The sequence below is a fragment of the Notolabrus celidotus genome, chromosome 2 (genome assembly GCF_009762535.1).
Source record: "Notolabrus celidotus isolate fNotCel1 chromosome 2, fNotCel1.pri, whole genome shotgun sequence".
NCBI lineage: Eukaryota > Metazoa > Chordata > Actinopteri > Labriformes > Labridae > Notolabrus > Notolabrus celidotus.
Genome location: NC_048273.1, coordinates 33,142,959 through 33,160,916, shown reverse-complemented (window position 1 = coordinate 33,160,916; position 17,958 = coordinate 33,142,959). Strand labels below are relative to the sequence as shown.

The 17,958-nt window shown below is 39.3% G+C and overlaps 1 protein-coding gene across 2 annotated transcripts in view; it reads right to left on the bottom strand.

Annotated features, from left to right (window-relative positions):
• The window catches only part of LOC117826628 (inactive N-acetylated-alpha-linked acidic dipeptidase-like protein 2), a 367,684-nt gene that overhangs the window by 184,088 nt on the left and 165,638 nt on the right, over window positions 1-17,958 (bottom strand). For both annotated transcript variants that reach the window (XR_004634076.1, XM_034702819.1), the window contains exons 8-9: window positions 9,127-9,219; window positions 1,557-1,744 (exon numbers count right to left, since the gene is read on the bottom strand). Coding sequence is in view for 1 of the 2 variants with exons in the window: in XM_034702819.1 (XP_034558710.1) it covers window positions 1,557-1,744; window positions 9,127-9,219 (281 nt within the window). In the remaining variant the exon portion in view is untranslated. The remainder of the gene's footprint in view (window positions 1-1,556; window positions 1,745-9,126; window positions 9,220-17,958) is intronic.

The following is a 17,958-nucleotide window of genomic DNA, read 5'->3' as shown; positions in this document are numbered from 1 at the left end:
GATTGAATATGGTGTATAGTGAAATAAAGTATGCACAAACATGTCTTGTGACCTTGTCAGTTTTATTTGAATTTTGTTTGGAGCCATTTTCAGGCAAACTGTAGTGCTTCATGAAAACAAGTTTAATGAGCAGTCAATCTAAAAGGGGAGCTATCCAATCAAAATGATATGGTCTGATTGCAGCAGTGACTACCATGGTCCATTTGGACAATAACAGTAGGAACACCTGCTGACTTGACTGGCTCACCTCTTTTTTTCTTAGAATTGTTAATGGCGGCCACTTGTGATTCAAAAATTGTAGACGTTCAGTCTAATTCCATCCATCCAGTATTCATGTGGTGAAAAAAGCTGCTGGCTTGAGGTTGAATACTTTGTCTGGCGGCTGGCTAACTGCTAACTAGCTCTCAAAGGACAACAATTAGGGGGATGTTTTTCATCCAGAAACATAAAAAGTGTCCATGTGTGCATGTATGATGTGTTTACAGTTAGTACAAGGGCTGTCAAAGTTTATACATAAATGCATGCAATTAATGACAGATAAATCAATGTCTGAGCATATTTTTAAAGAAAATGAATCATGACTTCCTGCTTTAAATTAACTTCAAATACTGTTTTGCATGTAAAGACACCCTCAAAAACAAAAGTGTGACCAGAGCACCTGTTACCAAGCTGCAGCAGAGTAGGTCATAATGGTCTGCTGTGGTGATGTGATATAAAACTGTGTTTGACCAAGAAGCTTTATGTTCCTGCATAGCTCTAGATTATCAGTGAAATGTAATAAGTGCACTGCAGTGTCAAGTCTCTTTTTACCATGAACAGATCAGTCACAGATTCTAGCAGTTAATGCATTAATATGGGGCAATTTGACTTCAAGACTATCACTTGAGAAGAAAGTGGACATCTATGCTGGACGGACACACTGGCGTCTTCTGTTGCACTCTGTAAGCTATGCATAGTCTTTACTTTATTGGACGTAATGGTTGGCCTAACATATACTGATAAGCTCAAGCTGAGGTGTGTGGGAACATGTGGCTAAAACTGTGTGAAGGGCAAATTTAGCCATCTGAATGGTTCAGTGTTTTCAAAATCTTGCATAAGATGCCACAATGAATAATGGTGTGTATGATGAGCTGGATGTGCTCAGGTAATTTTAGGTTTGATTGCAGGGTCAAATCCAGGGGTGACCAAGGAGGGCCGGGCCTCACTTGAAACAGGTGCCAAAATTCTAAATACATTATTCAGACTGTTTCAACAGGATGCTGGTAGCTGTCTTTGCATTTCAATCTGGCATTTTCAGTACTCCAAATTTCTTAAAGTAGATAGAATATTTAATAACACTATGATTAATTGTGACTAATCACAGACTTTGGTTAAGAATGTATTTGATTACTGACAGCACCAACTGAGTTATGGTAGAAATATGTGTTGCCATTTCCTTTTTTTAGTATCTTGTTCTTGTGTGTTTTTATCAGCCTCATTTTAAATTAGTCAAGTACATACAACCTTTTTACTCCTAAGTTGACATTTTTAAAGCAGATGCTCATGTGCTTACTGACCTTTCCCCACTCGAAGGACCCAATGTTCCCCAGAGCTGTGCCTCCCCAAGAGCAGAACACGGTGGTCCGGTCTGGCACCAAACCTCGTTTGGTCTGATCCGTCAGCACAGCAATGAGCTGATTCATGATAGCAGAAGCCCCGCCTCCCTGGTCGTTGTCATGACGGCTGCCTACCAGCACATAGCGATCTGGAAATGGATAGAAAGAAAGAGCATTTTCATTACCTGCATTAAAGGCATTTCTGGCTTCTCATATGAAAAGGTAAAATTGGCTGTTAAAAGTGCCAATTTGAAGGAATTTATAAACAAAGATAGCAAAGAAACAACCACAGGAAAACTTAAGCTTTGTGAACAAATGAATCAATGTTAAAGATGGGAAATATGAATCATCAAAAAGCAGTAGAATTTATCTTGATGCATCACTCCAATAATATACCCTTTCAAGTGTTCAATTCAATGACGGTTCATCAACAATGGATCCCAAAAGCTTATTTAGTTAAAGTACATGTCTTACATGGCTTCAGTACACTGATAGTTAATAAGGAACATATTAAACAAAAGCTGTGTGTTCTGGTCTATGTGCACCAAGAGAGGAAGTTGTGGCTCAAAAAGATAAAATGTCCTTTATGTCAGTGTTGTGCCAGTTCAAATGAAAAATGAACTAGTTCAAATTTCAGTTCATATGGGCTGAAATGAACTAGTTCACTTCATTTTTTTTAGCTGCACCTATATTCTTTATCATTAAAGCCTCTTATGCTTCAGTCCCCAGACATCAATCACTGATATTTCCTGAACTACACAAATTAATATAATAGAATCATAGACCGATATTAATTTTAGAAGACAAGAAATCACAATTAATCACTGGAAAATCAGAAGATTTAAAAACTTAGAAACACACATCACTTTAATCTGTTGGCTGAATATTTGCAAAAGGATCTGACTGTAACATCCCACTACACTGGGAAAATCCCCTAAAAATAAAAGGGCTAACTGATTTGTTCATAAAACAATTGGATTGCTAGACGTGTAAGCCATATTGTATGCCTGTCAGGTGTTGTAAATCTGACTTCAGTGACAGTAAAAACAGCACTAAGGTAACTCTCGATACCTGTTTTAGCAAACCAAGTAGTTCAGTTCAACGTTCACCAAAAAATGTTAATTTTTACACATTCATGCACAACACTGCTTTACTGGCTGGGATTGGTGGTCCAGTTGTCTCCTCTGTCTGTCAAAATGTTGAATGTAAGTACAAGGTAAAGCCCCACACTGGCTGTAGTGTTGTTTCTTATTTAATTAATTGAAACCAAAAACCAGAAAAACTTGTTCTTTTTTTGAATAGTAAGTTCTGTTTATATTTCCAGCTATCAAATTACATTACATAATTACTTCCTACATCTAAAATACAGTTCAATCAGGAGAGACACAGTTTGAAGATTCAATGTTATTAATTACAACTTAATGAATGATGAAACTTGACAGGAGTCTTTGGCGTGAGGACTCTACAGGGATAATTTTGTGAGAGTAGGATGTATGAATTTAGCAGCAGAAGAAATCCCCCTAGAGTCCAAACACTGGTGGTGGTGGTTGATGAATTCTAAGAATTGAAGAATTGCGGAGACCAGGTGGAGATGGGGAGGTGGAGGGGTGTGCACCATCAATACAAGAAGGAATTAGCTGGAGAGAGAGACACATTTAAAAAGACAGCAGAAAGTTGATAGGCTGAGGATAAGGGAATGCCACCTTGCTATTGGATGACAGCCGCTGCAGTTGCCTGAGACAGGAGACGTTGCGAGGCTGGAGTTGCGGCTGAGGATAATGAAGTATTTTCCAGAGAATGGAGACAGTTATAAATAGATTGAACTGATGACAATAGAGCCTGCAGAGTGGCGGTGAAGGCGAACTCGGGTTGACTGACCAAGCTGAACTGTTCAGAATGCGCAGGGCTGGAAGCAACTTGCTTCCGTTTATCAGGTGGAGTGAAGTTATTTGATTTCCTGGTTTGCTTCCGGCCAGACGCCCCAGAAGGGCCGGGTTGTGATGGAGGCTCTGCCCGAACAGGAGTTTCGAAAATCGTCTCATCAGCTAGGGCTTGAAGCTGAGGGAGCTTCAAGCCTGGTGCCGTATTAAAGCCCTGAGCTCTTAAAACCTCTAATAACTTGGATTCTGTTTCTCCGTGACGAGCAGCAATCCTTACACTGCGACGAGATGCCAACGGTGTAAAAGGTGATCCAGATAAACCCTTGTTTATCTAATCCCAGTCTGCCATCATATGATGTAGTGACAGCACAAGGATTGACAGGCCACTGAATCTGAAAAATGCCATACACAAGTGCTTGGATACTGTGGGCACTATCAATGCAAGAAGGAACTAGCTGGGAAAAGAGAGATACATTTAAAAAGACAGCAGAAAGTTGATAGTCTGGCGATAAGGGCGTGTCACTAAGCTATTGGATGACAGCCGCCGCTGATTAACCAATGACAGCTCCGGAGCGTGCAGCTGGAAGCAGGGGAGCTATTGAACGAGGGAGAGGAGAGTTAAACAACTGCTGTGATTGCTTTTATAGTCTTCCTGTCTGAACTTTCACTAGAGCTACATTTGTTGAAGCTACAACACTAATCTGATGGCTATACATCTCACCCATGCACATATTTGAATCAGGTTTTACCCTGATCCTTAATCTCGTATCTTTACAGTTATTTTATTTGTCATGATATGTACCATTGAGTATTGTTGCACAAGGACATTTACTTCAGTGTTACATTGTTTGAATAATATTTTTTGGCCAAATTAAATTGGCAATACTTCACATTAGAAAAACTAATACAAAATAATATTCAACTTCAATTTAGAAGTGTGGTTCTCAGGGAAAACACACACACAAATATGTATGCTCCAGGCTTCTCTGTATGCCTTACATTTTCTACAAAGACGGAGTCTTAAGTATGAATGCACAAAGCAGCTTCCTGCAGGCGAAGAGAAGAACAGAGCAAACCTCATCACTCCAACACAGAGCGCTGATGACTCTGTGTGAGAGAAGAGGTGCTTAGAAAAGCCTGCTAGCTTAGCCTCAGAATCTGACAATGTATTATTACACTGAGAGCAGCTTCCAGGGTAATATTTAGCCCCGAAGCTGCTTTCAGTGTAATAATATGTTGTTATTCCTGTAAACTGCTTCAAATCAGTCACATGTGAAAGAGCAATTCACTTTTTATTCGTTTAAACTAATAAATGTTTGCTTTACGGGCATGTTTACTTCTGACACCACCACAGAGTATTGATGACGTGTGAGCCAATTTCACACCAATAATCTTTAGAACCCTAACACAATATGACTTTGCTGACACTTATTGGAAGGGGAGCACCAGATCCATAATCAACCTGATTATCTTGTAGTGTGCACCCTGTTTATGTAGCTTCTAAAGTGCCCCCATTGTATCCATCCAATCGACAAAATACAGTTCATGACATTTCTTAACCGCAACTGGGGTTACTGCAAAAATGTCCCCTTTCTATCGTTTCCACACAAAAATCTGTTTGTTTATTAATCATATTAGTTTTCTAATTTGAAATTAGAATTACAAGTTTTTTCAAAATGTAAATACCTTTTAAATGTACTATAAGTATTTGCCCAAAAAATTTGAATTGCATGGCTATGGTCAGTTTAGTAAAATGCATGCAGTTTTGCAGCTTGTTACTCAGTTTGTGTTGTGAAACAGTATTGCACTGCTTAAGTGCTTAACAGATAATCGGCTCCCTCTTGATTTGTGATTTCAAGACCAAAATAAGAAGGAAAACATCTGAACCTACCAATGAAATATACTGTACCTTCTCTGTGAAACTAATGCACACAATAAAGATCCTTGATCCTATTTTACACACATGCCTCTGTATTTAGACCATATCCCACAGTATTCAAATGTTATGACTGTAGAAATCTACTGAGCGGGCTGCCACGGGGTGTGTAGCATCTCTACGCTAGATGTATGGATTTTCTCTGGGTGAATACACAGGGCTGCTTTCATGCTGCAGTTTGCTAACCCACATAATCAAACAGCATTTTATTAAGAGGATTATTTGCATAGAAATCCAGAAAATCACCCTCTTTATTCTTGAGGCATGTATGACACAGAACCTCTGGGATGTACATGAATATTCATTTTGTTTTAGGGCAAGAATGAGTACGGAACAGACATATGATCAAATGCCAACAACCAGTTAAAGTGTCACTCCTTTCAGAGATTTGTGGCCCATATTACCCGCTTTAGTGGCCCATTATGGCTGCCTAATATCACATTGTAAATCAGCAAGGTAATTTTCCACTATTGAGTGGGCAGGACAGGTACAGTAGCAACGTACTGCTACAAGAAGAGGGGAGGTTAGAACAGGGGGACGACTGTGGAGGTGAGGCAAGGACAAGATAAAGGATCTCCTCTGCAGAATAACAATTAAAAAAAGGATAAGGGCAAAAACAGCTGAGAGGAAGGGGCTGGGCTGCAAACATTAAAAGGACATAATGTGTTTGGAAATGACCTGAGCTGACACACGACTGGGACTGCAGAGGACACCAAGGAAGGCAGAGAGAAAAAAGCAGGATTCATTTAAAATATATATACCAGTATGTTCCTGTCCAAACCTCTTAACCTTTTTGTTTTGGCTGAAAATTAAAATGTGTTCATGGTAATGAGACTTGTTACATAATACATCTCATGAATAGACGATAACAAAGAGGCTGCTTTCAAATTACCAGGGAGAGGAGGACACAAAGAATCAGTGACACGAGTTAGCTGCAGACAAGGTTTCAAACTAGACTTATCACATTTATTTATTTAATGTATTTAGAGAATCTTTTTGAATTTAATATTTCTAGATAACAGTTAATCAAATGTCAGTAGAAAAGAGGTCAGTGTACAGACTTGTTAGCCTCTGTTACGTTTTGCAGGAACAGCTTTTACAATCCACACTTACCAACTCATTTCTAGGAGTTTGCAAAAAAAGTTCCATCACTCTACCATGACAGTCTAGAAATTGACGAAACTGTGCTGCATGCTCTTACTGTAAGGTCAACACCTTTACTTACTTTGTGACACTACAGGATACAACATTTTTTTTAAAATGGTAAGATTCAGCTCAAGCAACATTGTTTATGTTCTTGTATATGATAAATTTCACCTTCTGTATACTGGAGAAACAAAGACTCTTTACTAAGAGCAGCCCACTCCAGGGAAATTACTAAAATGGTACAAAACTTCCCAACATTAACCCCAGAAGAGAAACTGTCAGTTCTCCTGGGGGAAGGTTCAGCAGCTCCTCTGGCTGCTAAATATGTGTCTGCCTGTCACAGCCTGAGGGACGCACCATCCCATGGTGTTTGATTTTGGGTGGAGGTTTTGTGAGCGTGCCGCATCGGGTGAGGACATTGAGATATGCTGTATAGGTGACACCATCGTTCATTAATGCATATAAAATATGTAATATATGTAATATATGGTTAATATGTATGTGATGAATATAATATGTAATGAATATAGTGTGTGATTAATGTATATATGGTGAGTGTAGTGTGTTGTGAATATATATAATGTATTGTATGAATTTATGTGCTTTGGCAATAACATCTCTTTGTTCATGCCAATAAAGCAAATTTGAATTGAAAAAAATAATAATAATACAAAAAAATTGACTGCTCAGATTTACAACCAATGAACTGATAAGTTCTGTTCGCCAAGCCGATTCTAAATCAACTGCTGCAAGATATCTTACAGATGGCAATCATTCTGCGATCAATCATTCCGCAAATTTAATAATAAAAAAATATATATATATAATAGTAAGGAAAGTGTCCTTTTTACATTTTTAAAGTGCACTCAGGAACATGTAATGGTCAGGTGCAGTTTTGCACAGGAGCACGGTGAGCTGTTCATCCTGGGCGCCTTCTACTACAGCCACCTGCAGACAGAGGGTTCTTTGTAACATTATTCTATCTACTTCCTGTAATTTCCCCTGCACTTAGTCAGAAATAAGCAAAGTGTTGCTTTTTAAATTCACACACATCTGAATCAGCGTGATGATGGCCGGCAGTTTGAGCTGTAAAGCCTTTGATATCATTTTTGGAGGTACCTCATTTTCAACATGAATCATATCAACTCGTTCACTGTAGTGGTGGACACTGAGTAATGGAGCTAATTCTGAGAAACAAGAGGAGGATGAGGCTATAGTGTGATAATGTGTGGGAACTCTGGACCATGAAATATACAAAAAAAGTAAAAAGGTATTTCAGAGTAGAACCTGTAACAGAAGATAATTCATCATGGAGAGATTTTTACAAATTAAACTCTAAAACTGAATCTTCTACTCAAACACCTAATGACAGGGATGAGTCGAACCAAATCTGATAACTAGTGCATAAATGTATACATTCCACTGTGGTACCAGATGTTTTGCTGTGTTGTGGGGATGTTTTAGTAGATCTAACATCGATCCTTGCTTTAACAAGGATAGCACTCTTTCTGAGACCATTTACCTGCATGTGTGTTTTTTGCAAGTTTAAGGCTAGAAAAGTTAAATGTTCCAGCTGAAGCACAGTCTTTTCCACAGAAAGGTTTAAATCTGCTCTGTAAATAGAAATAGGCCTGCTTGCAAGTGCACTTGACTCTTAAATGGTACGCACAAAACACACCTGTGAATAGTCAAGGGCTAATAAAGGAAATTAAACCTCATCGCAACCTGCGCCCAGAATGTGTGCCACTTGCGTCCAAATTCCATCAGATCAGTGTCAGGTCTGTCCCCCCTCTATCACAGCACTGGATCCTATAGGTTTCTATTCTACTCAATGTTTTAATTTCCACTGGCTCTGCTCCATTGCGTTCCGGCTGCGTCTCTGATCCGGCACACCTGAGCCCTCTGCAGCTGATCTGCAAGACTTCTACGTATTAATCTCAACAGAGTAGATCAAGCGGGACAGGAAGTCAGGGACCAAAACAAAATTCAAACATCCAGTTAATCAGTTAATTTTCAGAATAAAACACTGTGTTATCACCAGATCGTATTTGACTTAACTACAACAACAAACCGTCATGATGAGCGGAGCCAGGCCTGGAGTCAACAGGTCAGAGGTTTTCAGAGGCTAATAAAGAGCCTCATGACTCCAGCTGTCCAGCGTTGTACTGTGTTCTGAAAACACAGCCAGTGGGTGTTGACGGACAAGAGGACAGAGCGGACCACAGAGGAAGTCTGGCGTTAGCAAGCACTATGGTTGAGCATGCCCTCATTGGCTTTAAACTATGTGATTTAGATTGTTTAGATCATGTCCTCTGCCTTTTTTGATTAAAAAGGTCCTAATGTGTTCAAAATCCCCCTAGTAAAAATCTGAAAGACAACAGACAAAGTATCTGTAGCATGCATACCTAACAAGCAAACATTGTCTACTAGGTATAGATTAAAGGAGCTAAGAATACAAAGAGGTGGATGTGATGTTGCTCGTATCATTTGATCATGCTTTGAGTAATTCAGAGCAATATATGTCAACAGTTTTTACTTTAAGACAAAACTTCAGCACATTTTTACAAACCTGGGTTCTTCCTCCCTTTTAGATATCCCACAACATTGTAGATTTTCTTGTATGACAGCTGGTTCCCAACAGTCAGGGTAATCTTCTTTCGTTCTGGAAGGAATAAAATAAACACTGGGATGAGCAACTTCAGGACAGAAAATAAATATTAATGAAATTTCATTGTGAGTGATATCAAACATGAACCTGGTGTTATCTAGCCTTGGCCAAATTAAGATTGTTATGTGGCTTCCTGAGTGACACTGAGTCTATATATGCCCCAGTGTGATGATATAGGAAGATATTGAACCTTAATTTAGTTAGTAATGACTTAGAGACAAGAGTAAATGGAAAACAGCACGACTCACAGTTTCTGTCGGATATGCTGTTGCTTTATAAACGTAAACTTATACAAATCAAAGAAAAACAACAGAAGTCAGGACAGATAGGTAGTAGACAATTTGCCATTCGCAGTGTGGGACTGCTCAAATTATGAAAACACTATTTAAAATGCAGGGTAAGCTTCCAGTCAAGAAATGAGTGAGATATATTGATTTATTCCTTGTCTCTACCCGTCACTTTGACCTGAAACCACGTTGTTAGTGATTATTCCTCAGGCCCATCTTCAAGAAAATATGTTTAATATTTTTACTGCTTGTATGCTTAGCTGCATATGTTTTATTACAACATGAATTCAGTTGGTCAGACATTGTTCAGCTAATAGAAAGTCTAAGAAAGATGTAGGTGTACAAAGATTTTTAGGAAACTAAATTAGTTTTATTTTTTCCCCACAGAGAACATTTTGAAGATGGATTCAATTTAAATGTATCCTTGATAGGCTGCTGTGTGCTGTGTCTGGTAAAAACATATTGTCAAGCGACAAATAAGTGGAAGGTAGATGCATTTTTCAGGAGACAGGGCAGCATCACTTTGAGCAGGAAAGAAAGGAAACAAAAGTTACACAGACAAGTTTGTGAGCAAGTATTGGTTTACAAAATGATTTTTCAAAGATGTTCTAGCTTAGCTTTATGTTTGTTGTGTTAAAATGAATTACCATTATTTAACTATTAGATTACACCACTGTATAATGAAGTAAATTTGTAGAAGTTAAACTTTGACACAGTTTTTCTTTCTTTTCAAGTCTCTGTCTCACCCTCTGGAAATAATTTGATTATGTTGAGCAAATGAATGTAAAATGACAGCTCAACTAACAAGTACATGGCGTAGTGTATAGAGGGGGTCATCTATCAATCGGAAGGTTGGCGGTTCGATGGAGTCACATGCAGAAGTGTCCTTTGGCAAGACACTGAACCCCAAATTGCTCCCGCTGTTGTTCTGCAGTGTGTGAATGTGTAAGAATGAAATTAGCTAACACTGATGTTCCACTACTATAGCAGCCTGTATCATCAGTGAGTGAATGTGGTGTGAACAGGTGAGCGAGTAGTGTAAAAGTACTTTGAGTGATCAGAAATACTAGAAAAGCGCTATATAAGTCCATTTACAATGTATCGACAAGCTCATTTCCATGAAGAACCCTCTCTTTATAAGCACTTCTTCGTCTTATTTGTAAATCCCAGCAACCTGTTCATTTGCTTTATGCACCTGTTCACCACAGCAGACCTTTAAAATGTACAAGAAGAGAGATACAGGAATTTGGGAGAGGAAATACAGACTGAAGTACTTTCAAATAATATTACCAGAAACGCTTTGCCATGGATTTTCTAGCCCATGTTGCATACAAGCCATAGGCTACATTAATACTCTTAATAACTTTTGTGGTTACATTTGACTAAGGCACATGAAGTGCACATACACAATCCCAATGTACTTTAGAGGGAAACGCTAAAAATGAAGGAGATCACCATCCTACTTTTAAATTAACACAAAGTAAAGTAAAGAACAACCAAAATGAGCTCTAACTGAAACAATGCCCTTTGCAGGAAAGTCTCAAGTACAAACTTTCACTTACAAAGATAACAAAAGCAGACCACCCTCAAACACACACTCTGCACAGTGCCATACTGAATATTTGACATAGCAGTCACTTGATATTGTGTCTGCCTGCTCTGCTGCCTTGCTGGACGGCTGTGAGCTCTAGGGGGGTTCGATGGCTGGATATCTGAGGGAAATAGAGCCGAAGTGCCAGTAAAGATGTGAAGCAGCAGCTCAAACTGAGCTGACAGAGGTCCCCTGCCTACAGCACAGCACTACAGCATGACAGCTCACTTTCCCTGGCCTGCTCCCGTCCTCCATCCCTCCCTGACTGTCTCCTCGCTCCTTTTTAATACATTATAAAAATCCACTGCTTTCTCTCATAGGCGCCACATAACCCATTTATCACTTTTGACATTGGCACAAATGACTTTGGCTAAAGAGCAGGGATGGAACATGTGGCCCCATTTGTGTATTCAATCTGCAGACGTACGAACAGAGGGCAGCGAGAGATTTGTCACACAGTAATTCTCCTTCATGATGAATGGGTTTACAGATGAGGCTGCTTCTACAGGTAAGAGGTGACTCTGAGTATGTAGTTTATGAAAATATTTAAAGGAATTATATGTGTCTGATGTTCAAGCTAAATGAAATGTGAAGGCAGATATTTCAATTCACCTCTAGGTATTTCCCAAGAGATTGCCCTGATGCTCTAAAATAAGAACAGTGAAGCTGCAAATACTGATGCTCAGTGCGATGCTAAGCAGCTAACTCCACTATATGATAGTGCATATTTGTCAAGCAAGTGACAGGGCTGTATTGTCCTGTTATTTTTATGACATTCCCATTCTGATGGAGTTTGTCCTTCTCCATGCAAGTGGCAGGATAACTAGATAAGAGTTCCTCAAGGAAACAAGAACTCCTCCTGAACAGCATCTTTGTCACTAAAAATAGAACTTCAATCAAGAAAGTCAATCTCCATTTGAAGTCACTCACCAGCAAGAACTGTCATGTTTTGGAAAAAACAAAAAAGCAAGGAACCAAAATGCAGATTTCAAGAGGCAATATTTTTCGAACAAAATGGGGCAAAATATCAAACAAAAACCTATTTCAGATGTCCAAGAAAACTAAATCCAAAAATGTTCAAACAAAACACAAGAAGGTCAAACACAATGATCACTGGAGGAAAGATAGGCAAAATGATCTGACACACAAGAGAGAAAACAGAGACTTAATACAAGCTGGATAACAAGTAACCAGTGTGAACACAGGACACAGCTGAAACTAATGATGGGCAATCAAAGTGGAGGGAAACACACAATGACAGGAAGTAAAACAAGACAAGAAATAAAACAGGAAATACTTCACACCTAAGTAGTACTGGAACACAGCTCAGGGAGGCCAAATAATGATAATTCATGAGTAATAAAAACAAATATAAAATAAGGAAAATGCAAAATCTGAACAAGGGTATCCCATTACAAGAAGGGACAGGTAAGTGTCATGTAAAGGACACAAGTGTCACATAGTGCACCATGGGTAATGTATTTTAGGTGTTATTATACATTTTGAAGCTAAACTGTAATATTAAGAGGACAGGAAGGGGTACTGGCAGGTGGTAAGAAGTAAGAGTTGACCAATGTTGGGTTCTTCAGATCCAAAACTGATTATAAGCAGTTAAACTGATGACCAATATTTGGAAACTATATGCATTTAGAGATAAAATGTGGAATATTAAAAACTCCGCAGCAAAACTTTGTCAAAATGCCCCCAGCAAATGTTTAATAAACTGAAACTTTCAACAGCATTTACAGGAGTTAACGGTCGACCAGTAACGTGAGTCATGTAACGTCTAGCCAATCAGTGTTGTGAGCTGGACAGAGTGGGACAGAGAGGAGAGTGAAAAGATACCCAGAGGGGAAGACACAACGGCATGTGAGCCTAAGTAGGCTGATAATGGGTTGATCCCATGTAAGGAACCCTAGTATATAGGTCGAAAGGGTCCTGGTATATGCCTAAGGGGTTAAATGTAGATGTGGAGGTACTGCCTCCACATCAACATTTTCTGATACCACACATAAGGCTGTATCTGAGGTTTCTGAGGCATCGTCTTTCCTGGTTTCATCATTATTTTTGCTTTGGACAGAGCCCTGCTCATTCTTTTCATGCTTACCTACCTTATGGCGCCTACCAATATCAAGAAATGCTCAAAACATAGACCCACAAATGATTTCTCTTTTGATATCATGTGATGTAAATCTCGTGTAGAGTTTTTCCTTTTTATCATGACTTAGTGCATGGTTCTCTGGCAAAATTATTTCAATATCATCCCTGTTTCATGCTGTTTCTGGTCAACTAGAATGTAAAGTGTGGCCAAGAAAAGGAGATGACCTTTGTAATGATACTTTGCACACGGCCAATGTTGCATGTGCAATAAGTAAGGAACTGACATGAGCAATCACATAATAGTGACATCATGAATAAAGCTAAATGTTTAATATAGTGAACATGCTGGGTGCAAAGAAAATTATTATTTGACGTGATTTATTTTCTTTAATGCATGGTTGTGAAATATTGCTCAAACATATCTGCCATGAAATACCTCTATAATCAATCATTAGCATCTGCACTGTATAGCTCATATTTCAGTGATGGGTATATCAACAAATTTGAAACACCACCTGTTGTGACAATTAAATCACATCTTGCAATAAAGCAACCATAGGGTGCCATACATTTAAACCATAAGTAGCACATAATGGAAAGGGCTTATATATAATCAAGGAGTCTTTATTCAGAGGTATCTCATTGCCGTTCTCTGCAGGGTATTTAATGCAGAGTTGAGAAGAAAAGGGAGTGAGTGAATGATCAATAGTGGTGTAATTAAAGGGCCTGGGAGTCCTTTCTATAAAGCCATTTCAAGTTGTTCTGCTTCACTCACCTCTGCAGCCTTGCAATGTTATTGCCACGGAAATTTGTTTCACTTTTGGCATTTGTTCTGAGTGTGAGCAAGGGAGAAAGAAAGAGTTGCATGTGTTACAAAGAGAAATGATAAACAATGAAGAAGGAAATCAGGCACAGTTGATTTGCGGAGGTTACATTATTCAGCTATGATTTTCTTAAAGCATAGTAATTGGTATAATTACTATAGACACGCAAGATCTGTGCGTTTATGTGTTGTCAAAGCCAGTGAGAGAGAAATAAGGAGAGGGATAGAGAGTGTGAAGGACTGCACATCTTATAACTTGGACCCAACTGTTGGGTCATGACCCTCATTCATTTCATTCAGAAATTACGTTGAGAGAGATTGTGTATTCCACCTGAACCTGGTGCAAGGAAAAGAGGGAGTGGAGCAGTGGTTGTCGATGGAGATAGAGATAGAGAGGGTCAGTAAGGAAAACAAAGGTGTGACGGTGACCAATAAAAAGGGATATTCTGAACATTTACAGCCATTACACTCTATAGAATTAATTAAAATGTCCACACCTCTGCACAAACTGGCTGAAAGGTACACAATTTTAATTGCGTGATTGCTGCTAAAATTGCGTTTCTTCTGCAAGCAGTGTGACTCTGCTCTGCCCTCTATCACATAAACTACATCGCCAACTCATATCATTCACAGGTTGGCAAATACTAATATTTTTAAGGTCCTTTTAGCACCCAAGCAAGACATACATATTACGCTTCTGTTGTTTTAGACAGACTGAGAGCAGTGGAGAGCCGGATCGATACTGTGGACTGTTGACAAAGAGCTTCACAGCACTGCCTAATGATTGACGCCCATGAACTAAACAAATTGTAAAAAAGATAAATAAAATACAGAGAGCATCGTATAGTTTGGAAGTTAAACATTCTGGTATCATGACCACACTTGTCTTAATAAGAACAAATCTTTCTGATTCAAACATGCATGCAGTAAACATTAAATAGCTTGTGCGGCTAAATAAACACAGTTTTAAAGAGTTGTAACAAAGGCTTACCACTTAATTTACTGCAGACAATACCAGCAAAACACTACAATAAACAACAAACAATGTGAAGTTTTCATAGATGAGTCATGTGAGCCAATCAAAAGCTTGAGGCAGTGTGTGATGTATTGGCTGGCTGGCTGATATCTCAGATAACTCCTCATCCCTTTTCATCAACACACTCAACAAGTAACCATTTAAATAACCATTAGAAGCATAAATGCATAGGCATGTACTTGAAAGCAGCAGAGAACCGAGTGTTTCATCGTCTGAATGAGAAACCAAGTTAATCTCCCTTTTTAACGGAAATGCACCATCTAGTTTGCTTAAAACTGCTGCGAAAGCGAAACAGCAGAACTCCCCGCAGAAGCTGTCATCTTGGTTGTCTATGAAAGCCGACAGGACTGATCTCATCAGGCCACCTCCTTTATACCTTTTGAGATTCTTTACTGTGTCTCCATGCGTCCAGTAGATGTATGAACTACAATGCAGTTGCAAATCCTTCTAATTTAGTATGACGTTTATGTTTGGTCAACAACTGGTCAGAAAAACAGAGGTATTCATGCAATATCCGCTCATATGGCTTGTATGTGGTCTTACAAACATCTCAGTCAAAATTATATTTTACAAGTAGTAATGGAAGTCCTCTTTTTGTGGCCTCCTTTTCATGAAAGAGTCTTTGTAATATCATTTTTGAAGGTTTGTTTATACTTAGTGCATCTTGTGCTTACACTTATAATGGACCCACAGATCAATATCCAGTTTGGATTTCAAAACCTCATGCCCACTAAGTCTGCCCGAAATCTGGGTGTCATGATCGATGACCAGCTCGATTGCTCGGTCCTGCCGTTTTTCCCTCTATAACATCAAGAGGATCAGACCCTACCTGACAGAAAACGCAACACAGCTTCTGGTTCAGGCTCTTGTAATGTCACGCATTGACTACTACAACTCTCTACTCCCTGCATGCACAGTTAAACCTCTGCAAATGATCCAGAACGCAGCAGCACGTCTGGTCTTCAACCAGCCTAAGACAGCTCATGTCACTCCCCTGCTCATTTCGCTACACTGGCTTCCAGTTGCAGCTCGCTTCAGATACAAAACTCTAATCATGACTTACAAAGCAGTAACCAAAACCGCTCCAGTTTACCTGGAACCCCTCATCCAGGTCTACTGCCCTTCTCGCCCGCTACGCTCAGCCTCTGAAAAGCGCCTAGTGCTTCCAGCACACAAGGCCTCAAAATCACTAGCTCGACTCTTCTCTTCTGTTGCCCCTAAATGGATGAATGAATTGTCCCTCTCTATTTTCAAAAGACAGCTAAAGACCCAGCTCTTTAGGAAGCACTATGCACTTAACTAGAGTGTTCTCCACTGTTGTCCCCAGTGGCAGACCATGTCGTCCAACTACAGTTGACTTGCACTGTCCTTCTCTACTCTGGGAATCTGTGTTCAGCTCTTGAGTGACCCAGCACTTGGTACTTTGGTCATTATCGTGGTGATGTTAATTGTTGATGATGATAACGGAAAGTCTTTAATGGTTTGGTTGCTTCATTGTAGATGTTCCTTATTTTACAAAAAAAAAAAAAAAAAATCCTTATTTCCTTTTGTGCATTGTCTTTACACTACTTGGCAGTACCTGCACCCAAATTGACTTGAAGCACTGTGTTACCCGTACTGATCTAGTTTCCTCTTGTCTAGATCTTTGCTTGTGTTGTTCTTGTTCTTGTATGTACGTCGCTTTGGATAAAAGCGTCTGCTAAATGACATTGTAACATTGTAACATAATGCCTAGAACTCACCTACCCACCTCTAAAACGACTAAAAATGCCTACATACGCATTAAAGTAAATTACTTATTAATGGTTTCAGTATTAACAGGGGCAAATACAGCCTGAGGTTAGATTTTTTTGGGGGTATAATTTGCCAGTTTGAGCATTCTGGAAATCATATATATGGTAAGAAATAAAGGAATATAAAGCATAGTAAGTGGGATCAGTTTATGCTCCTGTGTGCTCCACAGCAAGGATTGAATATGATATCAAACTTAACTCATGGAGTACAAATAAATGTAATATTTGCACAGGGAAGGTGCTGTAAATATTCACAGATAGAAAAAATAAGGATGGGAGCATGCACACGCACACGCACACACAGTGCTAAGAGTATTCTGAGATCGTTAAGGTCTGACGATTTCCATGGAGGGCCCTGAGCAATTAACCAATGGCCAGACAATACGACCAGCCTTAATTGAATGCGGATTAAAAGAGAAAAAATAAAGAGAGAAGGTATTACAAAGAGAGAAACGAAATGAAAGGAGGCAGACAGATGGAAACAAATGATATCAGGATCCCAAGAGTGGTCAGAGGTGCAGCCAATCGATTGGAGACAGATTACAACTCTCTGACTCTCTCTCTTTAGCTTCCCTTTGTCTCTCTCCCTCTCTCCAGCCCATTCCCTCCCTCTTTTGAACACATTTGATGTAATGGAAACACTTCAAAAAGTGGCCTACCTAGCAGAGCCGTATGTTGTACATTAAGCTCGGTCTACACAGATGCCTGTCTTCAGAGAATGAGGATAAACAGGAACGGGCACACACACTCAAAATGTGCGGATCAAAAGCAACAGTGTCTCTGCCAGAGCTGGAATGGTTTCTGACTGACAGATCCTCTCACAAACAAAAGCTATCTACTGATGGCAGAGACTACTTACACAAAATTCTACAAACCTAAAAGCAGCAAAAAGGATCAATATGGACACATAAAAATCTTGAAATCAGATACAACTGACATGTGCTGATGATTTTTGCTTAAAGCTCCCGATTGGAAACAAACCAGGACAAGAGATGCACACACGTGCACAATTTTCTCACCTGCACTGAAGGATCAATTGCACTCAGGTCTTTGGTCACTGCTTTTTGGTGGTGCATTATTGATTGCCTGTGTGACTGAGTCAG